At 40.2% G+C, this 15,602-nt stretch overlaps 1 protein-coding gene across 2 annotated transcripts in view; it reads right to left on the bottom strand.

Moving 5' to 3' along the window:
* Positions 1-282: 282 nt before the first annotated feature.
* prkacba (protein kinase, cAMP-dependent, catalytic, beta a) overlaps positions 283-15,602 on the bottom strand; it is a 228,937-nt gene continuing 213,617 nt past the window's right edge. For both annotated transcript variants that reach the window (XM_063064778.1, XM_063064776.1), the window contains exons 9-10: positions 12,126-12,290; positions 283-616 (exon numbers count right to left, since the gene is read on the bottom strand). In XM_063064778.1, the coding sequence (XP_062920848.1) occupies positions 491-616; positions 12,126-12,290 (291 nt within the window). In that variant the 3' untranslated portion in view covers positions 283-490. The remainder of the gene's footprint in view (positions 617-12,125; positions 12,291-15,602) is intronic.

The raw sequence follows: 15,602 nt of genomic DNA, 5'->3' as shown, positions 1-15,602 counted from the left end.
CAGACATGACAGGAGCTGTGGCTGGCAAGCACTAGAAGCAATGTTCAGCTTTCACCTTGAGTTAACTCACACCGAGTGCAAAAAAAAATCCTGAAACACTTGCTCTATCTTTACACTTAAAATGTTTCACTCTCTGCAAATTGCCGTAATCTTTTTGTTTTAAAAAGGGGGCGGGGGGGTGGTCAAATGACATAACACAAAGGCGACGGGCTATAGAACAAAGTGTGAGGGGGGGAGGGTGGGAAGGAAACGATAAGAAAGTGGTCTAAGTTTTTTTTTGTGTTGCAGCACAGGTAGTGCTTTGAGTAAATGTGCCTGTGTATGAGGGTTGTGCCAAATGCACACATGAATTATGGCAAAGGAGGATCTCAGCCATGTGGAATGAAGAAACTAAGTAATTGTTTCGACGAGTAAGATGGTTTCAACTCCACCCCATCTGTTAGCAGAGTGCAAAGATCCCAATACAAGCCCTGATGGTCTCTTACTCTTTCTAAAAATCAGCAAATTCTTTAGCACATTTTTCAGTTAAAGAGACACGGATGTCCTCCTCTTCATAATCATCGAAATTGCTGGTGTCACCTGGACCTCTACACTTGGGTATGAACGGAGCTTCCACCTGGAAAACATATAACCACATATGAGATAGAGATAAGGTATTTGAAAACCACCTCCCTGTCACCATACAATCATTAAGCACATTAGGCTAGCGGCCAACACAAGCAATCACCAGTCTGGGTTCAACTCCTGCCGTTGTCTGTAAAGAGTCTGCATGTTCTCCCTATGACTGCAAGTAAGGGTTAGAAGGGTTAGTGAGTTGTGGACATGCTATGTTGTCACCGGAAGTGTGTCAACACTTGTGGGCTGCCCCAGCACACCCCTGGACCGTGTTGATTGTTGATGGAAGACAATGCATTTCCCTGAATGGTTCATAAGACCAGAAGACACAGGAGCAGAACCAGGACAATCGGCCCATCAACTCTGCACTGCCATTCCATCATGCTGATTTATTATCCCTTTTATCTTCTTCCCATAACCTTTGACACCCTGACTAATTAAGAAGTTATCAACCTCCACTTTAACTATTCCCAATGACTTGTCCTCCACAGCCATCTGTGGCAATGAATTCCACAGATTCACTGCCCACTGGCTAAACAAATTCCTCCTTATCTCTGTTCTAAATGGACGTCCCTCTATTCTGAGGCTGTTGTCTCTGATACTAGACTCCCCTCTGAAGGAAACATCCTCTCCACATCCATTCTATCCAGGCCTTTCAATATTTGTTAGGTTTCCATGAGATCCCCCTTCTCATTCTTCTAAACTCCAGTGAGCACAGGCCCAGAGCCATCAAATGGTCCTTATACATGAACCACTGGTTATTAAAATCACTTGAGAGAAAATAATATCAAAGGGGAACATTAACTCTGCAATGCTTACATCTAATGTACAGAAGGGTCTTAGGGTGAGACCACAGGAACCTGAAAGTGGCTGCGCTGTTAAAAAAAAGTTGTATGGTATGCTTGCCTTTAGTAGATGAAGATGAAGAGATCTGATAGAAGTGTAAAAGATCAGGAGACAGAGATAGGATAAACAGGTGGTATATCTTTTCCACAGGGTTGAAACATCTAATATCAGAGCCTGTTGGCAGCTGATGGAGTAACATCGTTTCAGATTGCTCCTACCCTATTTACTTTATTGTCTCCTACCAGTTTTTTTTGAAACCTTATTATAATACTTTAATACTGCTCTACTATGGCTGGGAAAAGAACAAAAGCTTCTGCAAAAGCAAGAGAAACAGAAGATGAATCCCCAGTCACTTTGGATTCAATCAGTGACTTCCTTAAAAGGCAAAAATCCAAATTTTCCGAGGAGTTTCAACGACTTAATGGCAAATTGGATACAATCCAACAAACTTTAACTGAGCATGAGAACCGAATTCAGGTAAACACTGCAAAGCTGGTGACACTTGAAGAGGATCTTGAAGATACATTTAAACTCTGCAAAGAGTTATCCTTATTCAATGAAAAAATGATGAAAAGGATTATCAGTCTAGAAACTAGAAACCGAAGAAATAACTTGCGAATTCTGGGTCTTGAAGAATCAATTGAAGGCGCTGACCCTACGAAGTTCATTGCAAACTTTCTGAAATAGCTATTCCCTGTTCTATTAACTTCTGAGCCGAAGCTTGATCGAGCATATCACTCGCTGACTTCAAAGCCATTGTCGTCGGCAGCGAGACCCAGGTCGGTCATTCTAAGTTTTCATGAATTTCATATTAAGGACCTTTTAATTCGCCATACCCGTCAACAAGGAATGATCGACAAGGTCAGATTTGTGGAAGATTATTCGCCTGAAGTTATGGTTGATCGTATGAAATATAAAGAGGTTATGTCAGAACTTTATAATAAAGGATTTAAACCATCCCTTCGATTTCCTGCCCGTCTGACTATTGTTTTGAAGAACAGATTGCGAAAAAGAATAAAGTCCGTTGAAGATGCAAAGGAATTTCTGAAGGATGAAGTCTAAAACTGTTATATTTCTTATTTGATCAATTTTTTCCTCTGTTAATATGAATTTGAAATAAGGTTTCAATAAGCTTACGTTTTGGCTGTTCATATAGTCTTTTGCTTCTTTTTTGGATACTTTTTTATTATATCCCTTTTTGAGGTTTTACAAACCCCATTTCCAGAAAAGTTGGGATATTTTCCAAAATGCAATAAAAACAAAAATCTGTGATATGTTAATTCACGTGAACCTTTATTTAACTGACAGAAGTACAAAGAAAAGATTTTCAATAGTTTTACTGACCAACTTAATTGTATTTTGTAAATATACACAAATTTAGAATTTGATGGCTGCAACACACTCAACAAAAGTTGGGACAGAGTTAAAATAAGATTGAAAAGTGCACAGAATATTCAAGTAACACCAGTTTGGAAGACTCCACATTAAGCAGGCTAATTGGTAGCAGGTGAGGTATCATGACTGGGTATAGAAGTAGCGTCCATCAAAGGCTCAGTCTTTGCAAGCAAGGATGGGTCGTGGCTCACCCCTTTGTGCCAAAATTCGTGAGAGAATTGTTAGTCAGTTCAAAAGGAACATTTCTCAATGCAAGTTTGCAGAGAATTTAGGTCTTTTAACATCTACAGTACATAATATTGTGAAAAGATTCAGAGAATTCAGAGACATCTCAGTGAGTAAAGGGCAAGGTTGGAAACCACAGTTGAATGCGCGTGATCTTCGAGCCCTCAGGCAGCACTGCTTAAGAAACCGTCATGCTACTGTGACAATTATAGCCACCTGGGCTCGGGAGTACTTCGGAAAACCATTGTCACTCAACACAGTCTGGTGCTGAATCCAGAAATGCAACTTGAAATTGTATTATGCAAGGAGGAAGCCATTGATCAACTCTATGCAGAAACGCCAGTGAGTTCTCTGGGCCCGAGCTCATCTCAGATGGACCGAAAGACTGTGGAACTGTGTGCTGTGGTCAGCTGAGTCCACATTTCAGCTAGTTTTTGGAAAAAACGGGCGTCGAGTTCTCCGTGCCAAAGAAGAAAACGACCATCCAGATTGTTATCAGCGAAAGGTGCAAAAGCCAGCATCTGTGACGGTATGGGGGTGCATCAGTGCCCATGGCATGGGTGAGTTGCATGTATGTGAAGGTACCATTGACTCTGAGGCATATATTAGGATTTTAGAGAGACATATGTTGCCATCAAGGCAACGTCTCTTCCCGGGAAGTCCATGCTTATTTCAGCAGGACAATGCCAGACCACGTTCTGCACGGGCTACAACAGTGTGGCTTTGTAGACACAGTGTGTGTGTGCTTGACTGGCCTGCTGCCAGTCCAGATCTATCTCCTATTGAAAATGTATGGCGCATCATGAAAAGGAGAATCAGACAACGGAGACCACGGACTGTTGAGCAGCTGAAGTCTTATATCAAGCAAGAATGGACAAAATTTCAAATTGCAAATCTACTACAATTATTATCCTCAGTTCCAAAACAATTAAAAAGTGTTATTAAAAGGAAAGGTGATGTAACACAGTGGTAAACATGCCTCTGTCCCAACTTTTGTTGAGTGTGTTGCAGCCATCAAATTCTAAATTTGTGTATGTTTACAAAATACAATTAAGTTGGTCAGTAAGACTATTGAAAATCTTTTCTTTGTACTTTAGTCAGTTAAATAAAGGTTCACGTGAATTAACATAACACAGATTTTTGTTTTTATTGCATTTTGGAAAATATCCCAACTTTTCTGGAAATGGGGTTTCTATTTTAATATAGCTTTCTTTAAATTTGTTTAAACTGATCCTTTTATATTTTTGAATACTGACTTATTTTTCTTCTTATGCTGTATCTTGGTAGGGACATACTTGACCTTGTAGGATCGGAGTTTCTGTCAACAGGATTTTTTGGGGAGGGAACTTAGTTGTTAGCTCGCTGACTGTCTATCGGTCAGCTTTCTTGCTTTGGGTGGGGAGGGGATAGGGCTTATTTCTCTCTGGGAGCTGTGTTGGGTTGATTATATGATTGCCTGTTTGACAACCTTACCTTACGGTTTGCTTTCTAGTTTTAATAACTTATGGCCAGATCTTTTAATTACATGATGATTTGTATTTAAAATGGTTCGAAATATTAACTTATTTAGTTTGAATGTGAAAAGGCTGAATCACCCCAGTAAACACAACAAAGTGTTTGCTTATATTAAAAAATTAAAAGCAGCCATTATTTTCTTACAAGAAACCCATATACGCAGCTGTGATAGCTTGCGTTTTTTTACTTGGTAGAAGAGTATGCAATTTCATTCTTCGTTTAATGCAAAATCACGTGGAGTTTTGATTTTTGTAGATAATAGTTTCCTTTGTTCAGCATAATATAGTTGATGCTTGGCATTTTCTTCATCCGACAGACAAGGAGCATTCTTTTTCCTCTCATGTCCATCATTCTTATACCAGGATTGATTATTTTTTTATTGACAGTCAAATAATTCCATTGGTTCGATCGATCGAATATAAGGAGATTGCTACTTCTGACCACTCTCCTGTACTCCTATCTTTAAATCTCCCTGGTCCTATCCCTATGAGTAGATTTTGGCGATTTAGTTTAACTCTGTTATCTGATGAGGACTTTTTAAAATTTATGGAGAATCAAGTTACTCTTTTTTTTGAAGAAAATACGTTGGAAGAGACGTCTAGCCTTATTATATGGGATACTTTTAAAGCATATATACGGGGTCAAATTATTTCTTATACTGCAAACATCATTAAAAAAGCTAACAGAGAGAGAAATGAACTAGCTAATCAGTTAAAACAACTGGACCATAAATATGCTTCGGTACTTGATCCTGAAACATATAAGATACGTATTGAAACCAAAACTAAATATGATCTTCTTTTAACGTATCCAATTGAAAGCCAGCTTTTAAAAGATAGAAGTCAATTTTATATTCACTGAGATAAAACTGGTAAGCTACTGGCTAATCAATTGAAGCCATTTATAGCCAAGCGGCAAATTAAAGAAATACGTAAAATTAATGGGGACATGACAACTGACCACTTTGAAATTAATGACACTTTTAGGGAATTTTATTCCAAATTGTATAGTTCTGACTCTGTTAAGGATAATATTGCAATGAATAAGTTTTTAGATCAATTAAATATTCCTAATCTTTCGATAGATGATCGTAGGCAATTGGATCAACCCATTTCCCAGGAGGAAATTGCTCAGGCTATTCGAGTATTGCATTCTGGGAAATCCCCAGGACCCGATGGATTCTCTGGAGAGTTTCATAAGGCTTTGTACCACAATTATGTTCTACCCTTACAGATTCCTTTAAGGTAGGAAGATTACCGCAGTCGTTTTGCTTATTCTCAAAAAGAATAAGAATCCTACTGAATGTTCTCCGTATAGACCTATCTCTTTTCTCAATTTTGATACTAAAATTTTATCTGAAGTGTTGGCTTGCAGACTTGAAAATATTATACCTTCTATAGCTTTGGATGATCAGACAGGATTTATTAAAAATTGATATTCCCATTTTAATATACGGCATTTGTTAAATGTTATGCATTCTCCATCTAAGGAAATATCGGAATGTGTGATATCTTTGGATGCGGAGAAGGCCTTTGACAGAGTTGAATGGAATTATCTATTTACCTCCTTAGAAAAATTTAATTTTGGACCTAATTTTATTCATTGGATTAAATTACTTTATTTATCTCCCTCCGCTCGGGTTCTCACTAATCTTCAGAATTCTAAACCCTTTAAACTCCAACGTGGAACTAGTCATGGTTGTCCTTTGAGCCCTCTGGTTTTTGATTTGGTATTAGAACCCTTAGCAATTGCTTTTCGAGAGTCTAAAGAGATTACTGGTATTTTAAGGAGAGATACTATCCATAAAGTGTCGCTCTATGCTGATGACTTACTGCTTTTTATATCTAATGTTACAACCTCTTCACCATTTGTGTTCCGTTTACTAATTTTAGTCAGTTCTCAAGATATAAATTAAATTTACATAAGAGTGAACTCTTCCTTTAAACAATTTAATACCAACTGATATTAACCTTCCTTTTAAAATTTTAAGAAAACAATTACGTATTTAGGAGTAACAATTATAATACTAAACAATACTAAGAATTATAAAGATTTATTTGAGGAAAATTTTTTAACTTTAATGAATTATGTTCAAAAAACACTTTCTAATTGGTCACCTCTCTCCTTATCACTGATTGGCCAAATTAATTCTATTAAAATAAATATCTTACCTAAATTGATATACCTTTTTCAACTGTGCCTGTTTTTATTCCTAAATCTTTTTTTGACTCTTTGGATTCAATTCTTTATTCCTATATATGGAAGAATAAAAAACCTCGTATAAATAAAGCTCACCTTCAAAAAACCAAACCGAATGGAGGCTTTGCCTTACCCAATTTTAGGTTATATTATTGGGCAGTTAATATACGAAATATTATGTTCTGGATATATTATGTTAACCACGAGAATTGCCCTATATTCTTTGGAAGTGAACTCTGTAATGAAATTTTCCATATTTCTTTACTTGGATCCTTGCTTCCTTTATCTTTAAATAAACTAACTGACAATGTGGTGGTCAACATACTTTGAGGATTTGATTACAGTTTAGAAAACATTTTGGTTTATTGAGATTCTCCCTCTCAAGTCCCATCTTTACTAATTGTTTTTTTAAACCATCTTTAATTAACTTATCTTTTAAATTTATTTGATGGAGGTAATCTCTCCTCTTTTGTGCAACTTTCAAAGAAATTTAACCTTTCCAATACCCACTGTTTTCCATACTTACAGATTAGAGATTTTTTAAAGATCTCAATTACATACATTTCCTACAGGTCCAGATAAGAATATAATAGATACAATTTTTAATTTGAAACCCTCTGACAATGGTTCAATATCTTACATTTATGGTCTGCTGTTGGGACTGAAAAAGGCCTCTTTAGATAAAATTAAAGGAGACTGGGAAAAGGATTTACAGACTTTCATATCTGAAGAGAGCTGGAAGATTATTTTAAAATTGATAAATTATGTGCTCATCATTCTTTATTACAATTCAAACTGGTACACAGAGTCCACTGCCAAGAAGGCCCACCAGCGCTTTTACTTCCTGAGAAAACTAAAGAAATTTGGCCTGTCCCTAAAACCCTCACTAATTTTTATAGGTGCACCGTAGAAAGCATTCTTCTAGGGTGCATCACAACCTGGTATGGAAGTTGTCCTGTCCAAGACCAGAAGAAGCTGCAGAAGATCGTGAACACGGTGCAGCACATCACACAAACCAATCTTCCATCCTTGGACTCACTTCACACCGTATGCTGTCAGAGCAGTGCTGCCAGGATAATCAAGGACCTGACCCACCCAGCCAACACACTTTTCGTCCCTCTTCCCTCTGGGAGAAGGCTCAGGAGCTTGAAGACTGGTACGGCCAGATTTGGGAACAGCTTCTTTCCAATTGTGATAAGACTGCTGAACGGATCCTGACCTGGATCTGGGCCGTACCCTCCAAATATCCGGACTTGCCTCTCGGTTTTTTTGCACAACCTTACTTTCCATTTTCTATTTCCTATTTATGATTTATAATTTAAATTTTTAATATTTACTATCGATTTGTAATCCAGGGAGCGGGAAGCGCAGAATCAAATATCGCTGTGATGATTGTACGCTCTAGTATCAATTGTTTGGTGACAATAAAGTATAAAGAGTTCATATGTCTAAAGACAAGCTCTCTCGTTTCTACGCAGATAGATGTACTAATGGAGTGGCCACACTAATTCATATGTTTTAGACATGTCTGAGCCTTGAAAAATTTTGGAAAGATGTATTTCAAACTTTTTCTGTACTTTTTAATGCTAGTTTTAAGCCCAATCCTTTGACTGCCGTGTTTGCTATTGTTGAGGATAGTGCAACAAAATATCTAATTTGCGGGTATTGGCCTTTATGTCTCTTATGGCCAGGAGGGTGATCTTGCTCAGGTGGAAGGAGCCCCCCGCCCCCGGCCCACTCATGCTCAATGGCTGTCTGATGTTATGTTGTGCCTTGATCTGGAGAAGATTCGTTGTTCGATTTCTGATTCTAAACATGACTTTCTACTGTTATGGGGACCCTTTCTGAATTATTTTCATAATCTTTGAACTAATTAAAGTATGAATCTGAGCCATTATTATTATAATATTATATGGTAAGGTATTTCTTTTTTTTCCTCTTTTTTTTTTACCAACCAGCTCATTTTGGTAGTGGGGGTAGATAATTTTTTAAATAAAATACAATGATTTTATTTTATTTCATTTCATAATTCAATCTTTTTTTTCTACATGATTGATTTGGAATATGGGATACTTGTGATCATATTACTGTGATTTAAATGTAATGTAATTTGTATTACTAGTATCCTTATGAATTTTGTATTTGTATTTATGTAATTTATATAATATTAATAAAAATATTGAAATAGAACTATTGGTTATTAAAATCACTTGAGAGAAAATAATATCAAAGGGGAACATTAACTCTGCAATGCTTACATCTAATGTACAGAAGGGTCTTAGGGTGAGTCCACAGGAACCTGAAAGTGGCTGCGCTGTTTAAAAAAAAGTTGTATGGTATGCTTGCCTTTAGCAGATGAAGCATTTGAGTCCGAAAATTACGTTGCAGCTTTATAAAACTCTGGTTAGGGTGCATACAGTTTTGGTCACCACATTATAGGAAGGACGTGGAGACTTTTGGACAGGGTACTGTAGGGGTTTATCAGGATGCTGCCTGGTTTAAAGGTCACATACTATGCAGAGAGTTTGGACAAACTTGGGTTGTTTTCTCTGGAATCGTGGAAGCTGAGGGGAGATCTGATAGAAGTGTAAAAGATCAGGAGACAGAGATAGGATAAACAGGTGGTATATCTTTTCCACAGGGTTGAAACATCTAATACTGGAGGGCATGAATTTAAGGTAAAAAGGAGCAAGTTCAAAGGGGCTGTGTGGGGCAAGATTTGTTTGTACACAGAGTGCCATGTTGCTGAAATTCGTTGCCAGAGGTGGTAGTGGAGGGAAATACAGAGGTGTTTCAAAGACCCCTACATACATACACATTAATAAGCAGAGAATGTAGGGATATGGACATGATGTAAGAAATGATTAGCTTAGGTAGGGATTTAATCATTACTTTAATTAGTTAACAAAATAGACTGAAGGGCCTGTTAGACCATGAGACATAGAAGCAGAATTAAGTCATTCAACTCATTGAGTCTGCTCTGCTATTCCATCATGGCTGATTTTTTTATCCTGATTAACTCCACTTTATTTATTTATTTACTTAGCAATACAGCGCAGAACAAGCCCAATGTGCCACACCGCCCAGCAACCCACCTATTTAACCCTAGCCTTAACTGACCAATTAACCCACGTACTATCTGGTATGTCTTTGAAACGTGGAATGAAACTGGAGCACCTGGAGGTAACCCACTTGGTCACGGGGAGAACATACAAACTCATTACAGGCAGCGTTGGAATTGAACTACAAACAACGCCCTGTGCTACTGCTACACTATCATGGCGCACCGTTCTCCTGCCTTCTCCCTGTAACCAGTTCCCATGCTTTAGTGCTGTACGTCCTAAAGCTGGGCACTTTTAAAATAATTCCTGGTTCTCACAGGCTGGAACTTGGAGCTCAACTCTTTCAGTCCAGCAGACACACCTCACGCACAAGGCACATCTGTGCAGTTCATTTATACGGAGCAACAATATCATTTCCTGTACCTTGTAACTCAGACTCCAATTACCCAAATTCTTACAAATTAAGGGCAGCTGCATTTTGTGGATGGAACTGATCCAGGCCCATTTTTATTTTAACTTAAAGACACAGCACGAAACAGGCCCTTCTGGCCCACTGAGCTGCACTGCCCAGCAACCCACCTATTTAACCCTAGCCTCATCACAGGACAATTTACAATGACACATTAACCTACTAAACCGTACATCTTTGGACAGTGGGAGGAAACTGCAGCACCTGGAGAAAACCCACGCATACATGGGAAACAATATGCAGATTCGCTTACAGAGTACACTGGAATTGAACTCGAAACTGACACCCCAAGCTGTAATAGTGTTGCGCTAACTGCTATACTACCGTGGTGCACCACTTCACTCACTGGATTCCAGGTGTGTTCTTGGATGGTGCAAGGACTCCCGGTGGCAAAACGCCAGAGGTCCAGTCCCCAAAATATCCTATGACATCTAGCACAGCTGGGGGCAGAATTTAGCCAGCTGTAAAGGTTGTGGCTGTCTCTTTTGGGATATAATTACAGTCACAGAGCACTACGGAACCACTCTTTGTCCCATCTAGTCTGTGCCAAACTGTTATTCTGCCTAGTACCATTGACATGCACCATAGCCCTCCATGGACTTATCCAAACTTCTCTTTGATACTGCAATCCAACTTCTGTCCACCACTTCCATTGGCAACTCGCTCCCCACTCACAACACCTCTGAGTGAATAAGTTCCCCTTCATGTTCCTCTTAAACATTTCACCTTTCACCCTTAACCCATGACGAGTTCTAATCTCACCCAACCTCTGTGGAAAAAGACTGCTTGCAACTAACAGGAATTCTGCAGATGCTGGAAATTCAAGCAACACACATCAAAGTTACTGGTGAACGCAGCAGGCCAGGCAGCATCTCTAGGAAGAGGTGTAGTCCTGACGAAGGGTCTCGGCCTGAAACGTCGACTGCACCTCTTCCTAGAGATGCTGCCTGGCCTGCTGCGTTCACTAGCAACTTTGATGTGTGTTGCTTGCAATTACCCTACCTCTACCCCTCACAATTTTGTGTACCTCTATTAAATCGTGTTGGGCACGTGGCCAAGTGGTTAAGGCGTTCATCTAGTTATCTCAAGGTCGCTAGTTCGAGCCTCAGCTGTGGCAGCGTGTTTGTGCCCTTGAGCAAGGCACTTAATCACACATTGCTGTAGTCTGTGCGAGGAGTGGCGTCCCACACAGACTTCCAATCTGCGCCTTGTAAGGTATGAAAATGCCCGATGCAGGCCTCTCATGGTCTGAGTCGACGTTCCCTCCCCCTCTATTAAATCTCCCCACTTTCCTGTGCAGGAGGGAATGAAGTCCTAACTTACTTATACTTTCCCTGTAAGTCAGGTCTGCAAATCCTGCAATATCCTTGTAAATTTTCTCTGCACTCTTTCAGTCTTATTGAAATCTTTCCTGTAGATAGGTGACTAGAAATGTACACAATTACTCATCAGAAGTTTACCAGAACAGGAGGGCAGCATCGAGATTTCAAATTGCAAAGAATCAGTAACTAAACGTCTTCTGAACAGAACAGCAGCAACTTCTTCACTCAGAGGGTGGTGTGAGTGCAGAATGAATGTGGATGTGGGTTTGATTTCAACAGTTAAGAGAGCGTGGATAAGTACTTTGATGGGGAGAGTATGGAGGGCTATGGTCTGGAATTGAAAGACACTAGAAGTGATATTAAACCTGATTCTGACAAAAAAAGAACAGCAATACTGACAGGAATCACTTCATGCAATCTCAGAGGTCATCTAAATTCAGACTTTACCAAGTTTGAAGAGCTGGGCAAAGCACCTACCTTCCTCTGGTAAATTGCAATCCAATCTGTAGTGGCAAACCATTTGTGGTTCTTGATGTCATTCACACCGTTTTTGAGATTCCCGTATCGTTTGGTCAGATCTACTTGAAGTAAGTTTCGCAGCAGGTCTTTCAGGTCTGAACTGAAGTGAGAAGGAAACCGTACCTGAAATTAAGGTAGAGTGTCAGCCATTTGATAATGGGATCCCATGCAAGTTTGTACTGTGGACCTCATGGGCACTTTAAAATTACAGATTACCAATTAATGTTTCAGAACAGAGGAACTGTGTACAAGTTCCAAGTATACCTATATATCACAAGCCTGAGATTTACTTTTTTGTAGGCATTCACAGTAAAATACAAAGAAACACAACAGAATCAGTGAAAAACTGCACAAAAATGGACAATCTACCTGTAAAAACAGCAAACTGTACAAATACAAAAAGAAAATAACAATAATAAATAAATAAGCAATAAAAATCGAGAACATGAGATGAAGTGTTCTTGAAAGTGAGTCCATAGGTTATGGGAACCATTCAGTGATGGGGTGAGTAAAGCTGAGAAAAGTTATCTCCTCTGGTTCAAGAGCCTGATGGTTGAGGGGTAATAACTGTTCATAGCAACACACAAAATGATGGAGGAACTCAGCAATGTTTCCAGCCAAGACCCTTCATCAGGAATGAAACGTTAAGTATTTATTCCTTTCCATAGATGCTGCCTGACCTGCTGAGTTCCTCCAGCATTTTGTGTGTGTTGCTCTGGATTTCCAGCATCTGCAGAATTTCTTCTGTTTGTGAGTACTAGTACATGGCTCCCTGAAAGGGGAGGAAGACACAGTGGTGAAGGCAGCTTTAGGCATGCTGGCCTTCATCAGTCAGGACACTGGGGATAAAAGTCAGGGTGTCATGTAAAGGGGTATACTTTAAGGTATTGGGAAGAAAGTATAGGGTGTCAGTGGTAGGTTTTTACAGAGTGGAGGGTGTGTGGAATGCACTTCCAGTGATGGTGGTAGAGGCGGATATACGAGGGACATTTAAGAGACTCTTAGATGAGCACACGGATGATAGAACAATGCAGGGCTATGTGAGAGGGACGGGTTAGATTGACCTTGGAGTTGGTTAAAGGTCTGGCACAACATGGTGGCCCAAAGTACTGTGTGTTACGTACCCCGTAACTGGGTTGGCAAACCAGCAGAAATGGACCACTTAGTTGGAGTCTGGATTACTGGAACTAAGAAAGTTTTATTAAAGAAATAAGTAACACAGTACTCTAATCATAAGGATATAAATGCAACAGATTAGCAATGATAAAACACACCTGTACACAGAACTAAGATAATAGGATCAATCAAGCTCTATCGCAGTCTAGGGGTAAAATGATCAGTCGCAGAGTTCAGTTCAGTTTAGTTCAGTTCGCAGTAATCGCTGTTGTGCCGTTGGGGAGAGAGAGAGAGAGAGCAAATGATGATATTCAAATCGGATTCAAACAGACCTTTGATATTCCTCGCAGTTAGCTTTCGGGCGAGCCCTTTGTAATGTCTTCTGAGGTCACCGACTGTGACCCCTCCGTTCCGGATACGATCGTTCTTCTGCGGTGAACCCGGCACCCAGGCAAGGGCGGACACACACACCAGGTTCCCGCCGATCGTACCCTCCCACCCTGTGCGTCTATGGTCGGTCCCGCGACCAGACCTCCAACACTTCCACCAACTTGTGGGCGGGGGGGGCACAACACACTTCCAGGGTCTCGTTATCTCGTGGTGTCGTGGTGTGTCGCTTGCCTTAGCGAACCTGTTCCTTTTATCCCCCTGCTGGGGTATCGCCTGTCCATCAAACTTCAAACAGTTCAGGTTCAAAGCAACCGGTCTGACAATTATCGGAACTGTGTCTCTTTTCATTAATCTCTCTTGTCTCTCATTAACATTTGGAGTGTTTCTCTCTTTGTCTCTCTTATCAGCATCAATCTTCTGATAACTTGGTCTTTTGTCACACCCCTACCCTTCAAAGGATTTTTACCGGGGTAAAAATTATAGGCATGAATACACTATTAGATACACACAAATATACATGTTCATCAGCTATTTGGCTAATACAGAGAATTTTAGGTCGTCAACACCTTGACGGACAGTCAGCAATCACATTTTCCGTTCCTTTTATATGTGTTATTTTAATAATCCTCTAAGACCAGGCTCCAATTTAGCAAATTTCATAGTGGCCAAAAACACTGAGTTGTGATCAGTGTAACTTCTCAGTGGTTTTTCGTCCCGGACACAGATAACAAGGGTCGTCCCACACACCAACTTAGCATTCTTTGGCAAGGGCTTAGTAAGAGGGTGGGTAATATCTGCAAAGTGTTTTTTTTGTAAAACTTCCTATAGTACCCTACCATCTCCAAGAACCTTCTCAGGGCTCTCTTGTCTGTTGGGGTGGGAACTTCAGAGATAGCCCGCACCTTAGCTTGCATCGGAGCCAGCTGCCCCTGTCCTACCACAAATCCCATATAAGTGACCTTCGCGTGGTTGAATTCACTTTTTGCAAGGTTCACTGTCAGGCTGGCTTCAAACAGCCGTTTAAACAGTGCCACAATGTGCTCCGCCCACATGTCACTCCAGACCACTACATCGCCAATATACGCTTCTGCGTTCTTTAGCCCTTTTGTCACTGACTTAATCATCCTATAGGGGTGTTGCTCACTAGGCTGACCTGATGTGACAACAATATCATGTCCCGATTCTCTGCATCGCCTCGGGACATTCGGACATACGTGTGCGTGCCGTTTAATTTGCTTTCTTAGCGGGTCGCTTTGTTCGGGGATTAAGTGAGAGAACTCATTAGCAAAGTTGGTCAACACAATAGAGTTCTCCCATCTGGTCGGCACCACACTTATCTTTTCAAAATGGGCCCTCCCCTTATCAGGTGGCACCCTAGCCTCATTAATTTTCGCGATAACACCAACTAGGTTTGTTCGCCTATCATGGTAAGCTGTTAGCATATCAAAAACTCTAACTGTGTTAACTCACGTCTACAATAGTCAATAACATCCTTCCTCCTGTGTGGCCAGTAAAACTCTTCCATGATTCTACCGACTGTTTTCCTCCCCCCAAAATGTCCAACAAGGGGAATCTTGTGGGCCAGGTTAAGAATCTCATCCCCATAAATTTTTGGTACCACCCCCCATTCCTCATCTGCGGGCACGGTACTTGGTCTCCATTTCTTCCTTAGCACTCCCTCCTCCACACAATAGCCCACTGGCTCCCTTTTTAATTCTGCTTCAGAGAGAGCCATCTCCGCCAAAACCATCAGCTCCTCGTCTCGCTCCTGTGCCTGTATAAAGTCCTTCCTTGCTAATGCTAAGTCTGCCTCAACTCCCTCACTTCCTCCTGTTTCACTACGCTCCTTCTTTTCACTTTCTAAACCCCCACCGGTACAAGGCTGATAGAAACGTCTCAGCTAAATCTACATTCACTTCGGCAGCCTTT

The sequence above is a fragment of the Mobula hypostoma genome, chromosome 12 (assembly GCF_963921235.1).
Source record: "Mobula hypostoma chromosome 12, sMobHyp1.1, whole genome shotgun sequence".
Classification (NCBI taxonomy): Eukaryota; Metazoa; Chordata; class Chondrichthyes; order Myliobatiformes; family Myliobatidae; genus Mobula; species Mobula hypostoma.
The sequence above is the reverse complement of the archived record's forward strand: the minus strand, read 5'-3'. Positions and strand labels throughout refer to the sequence as shown.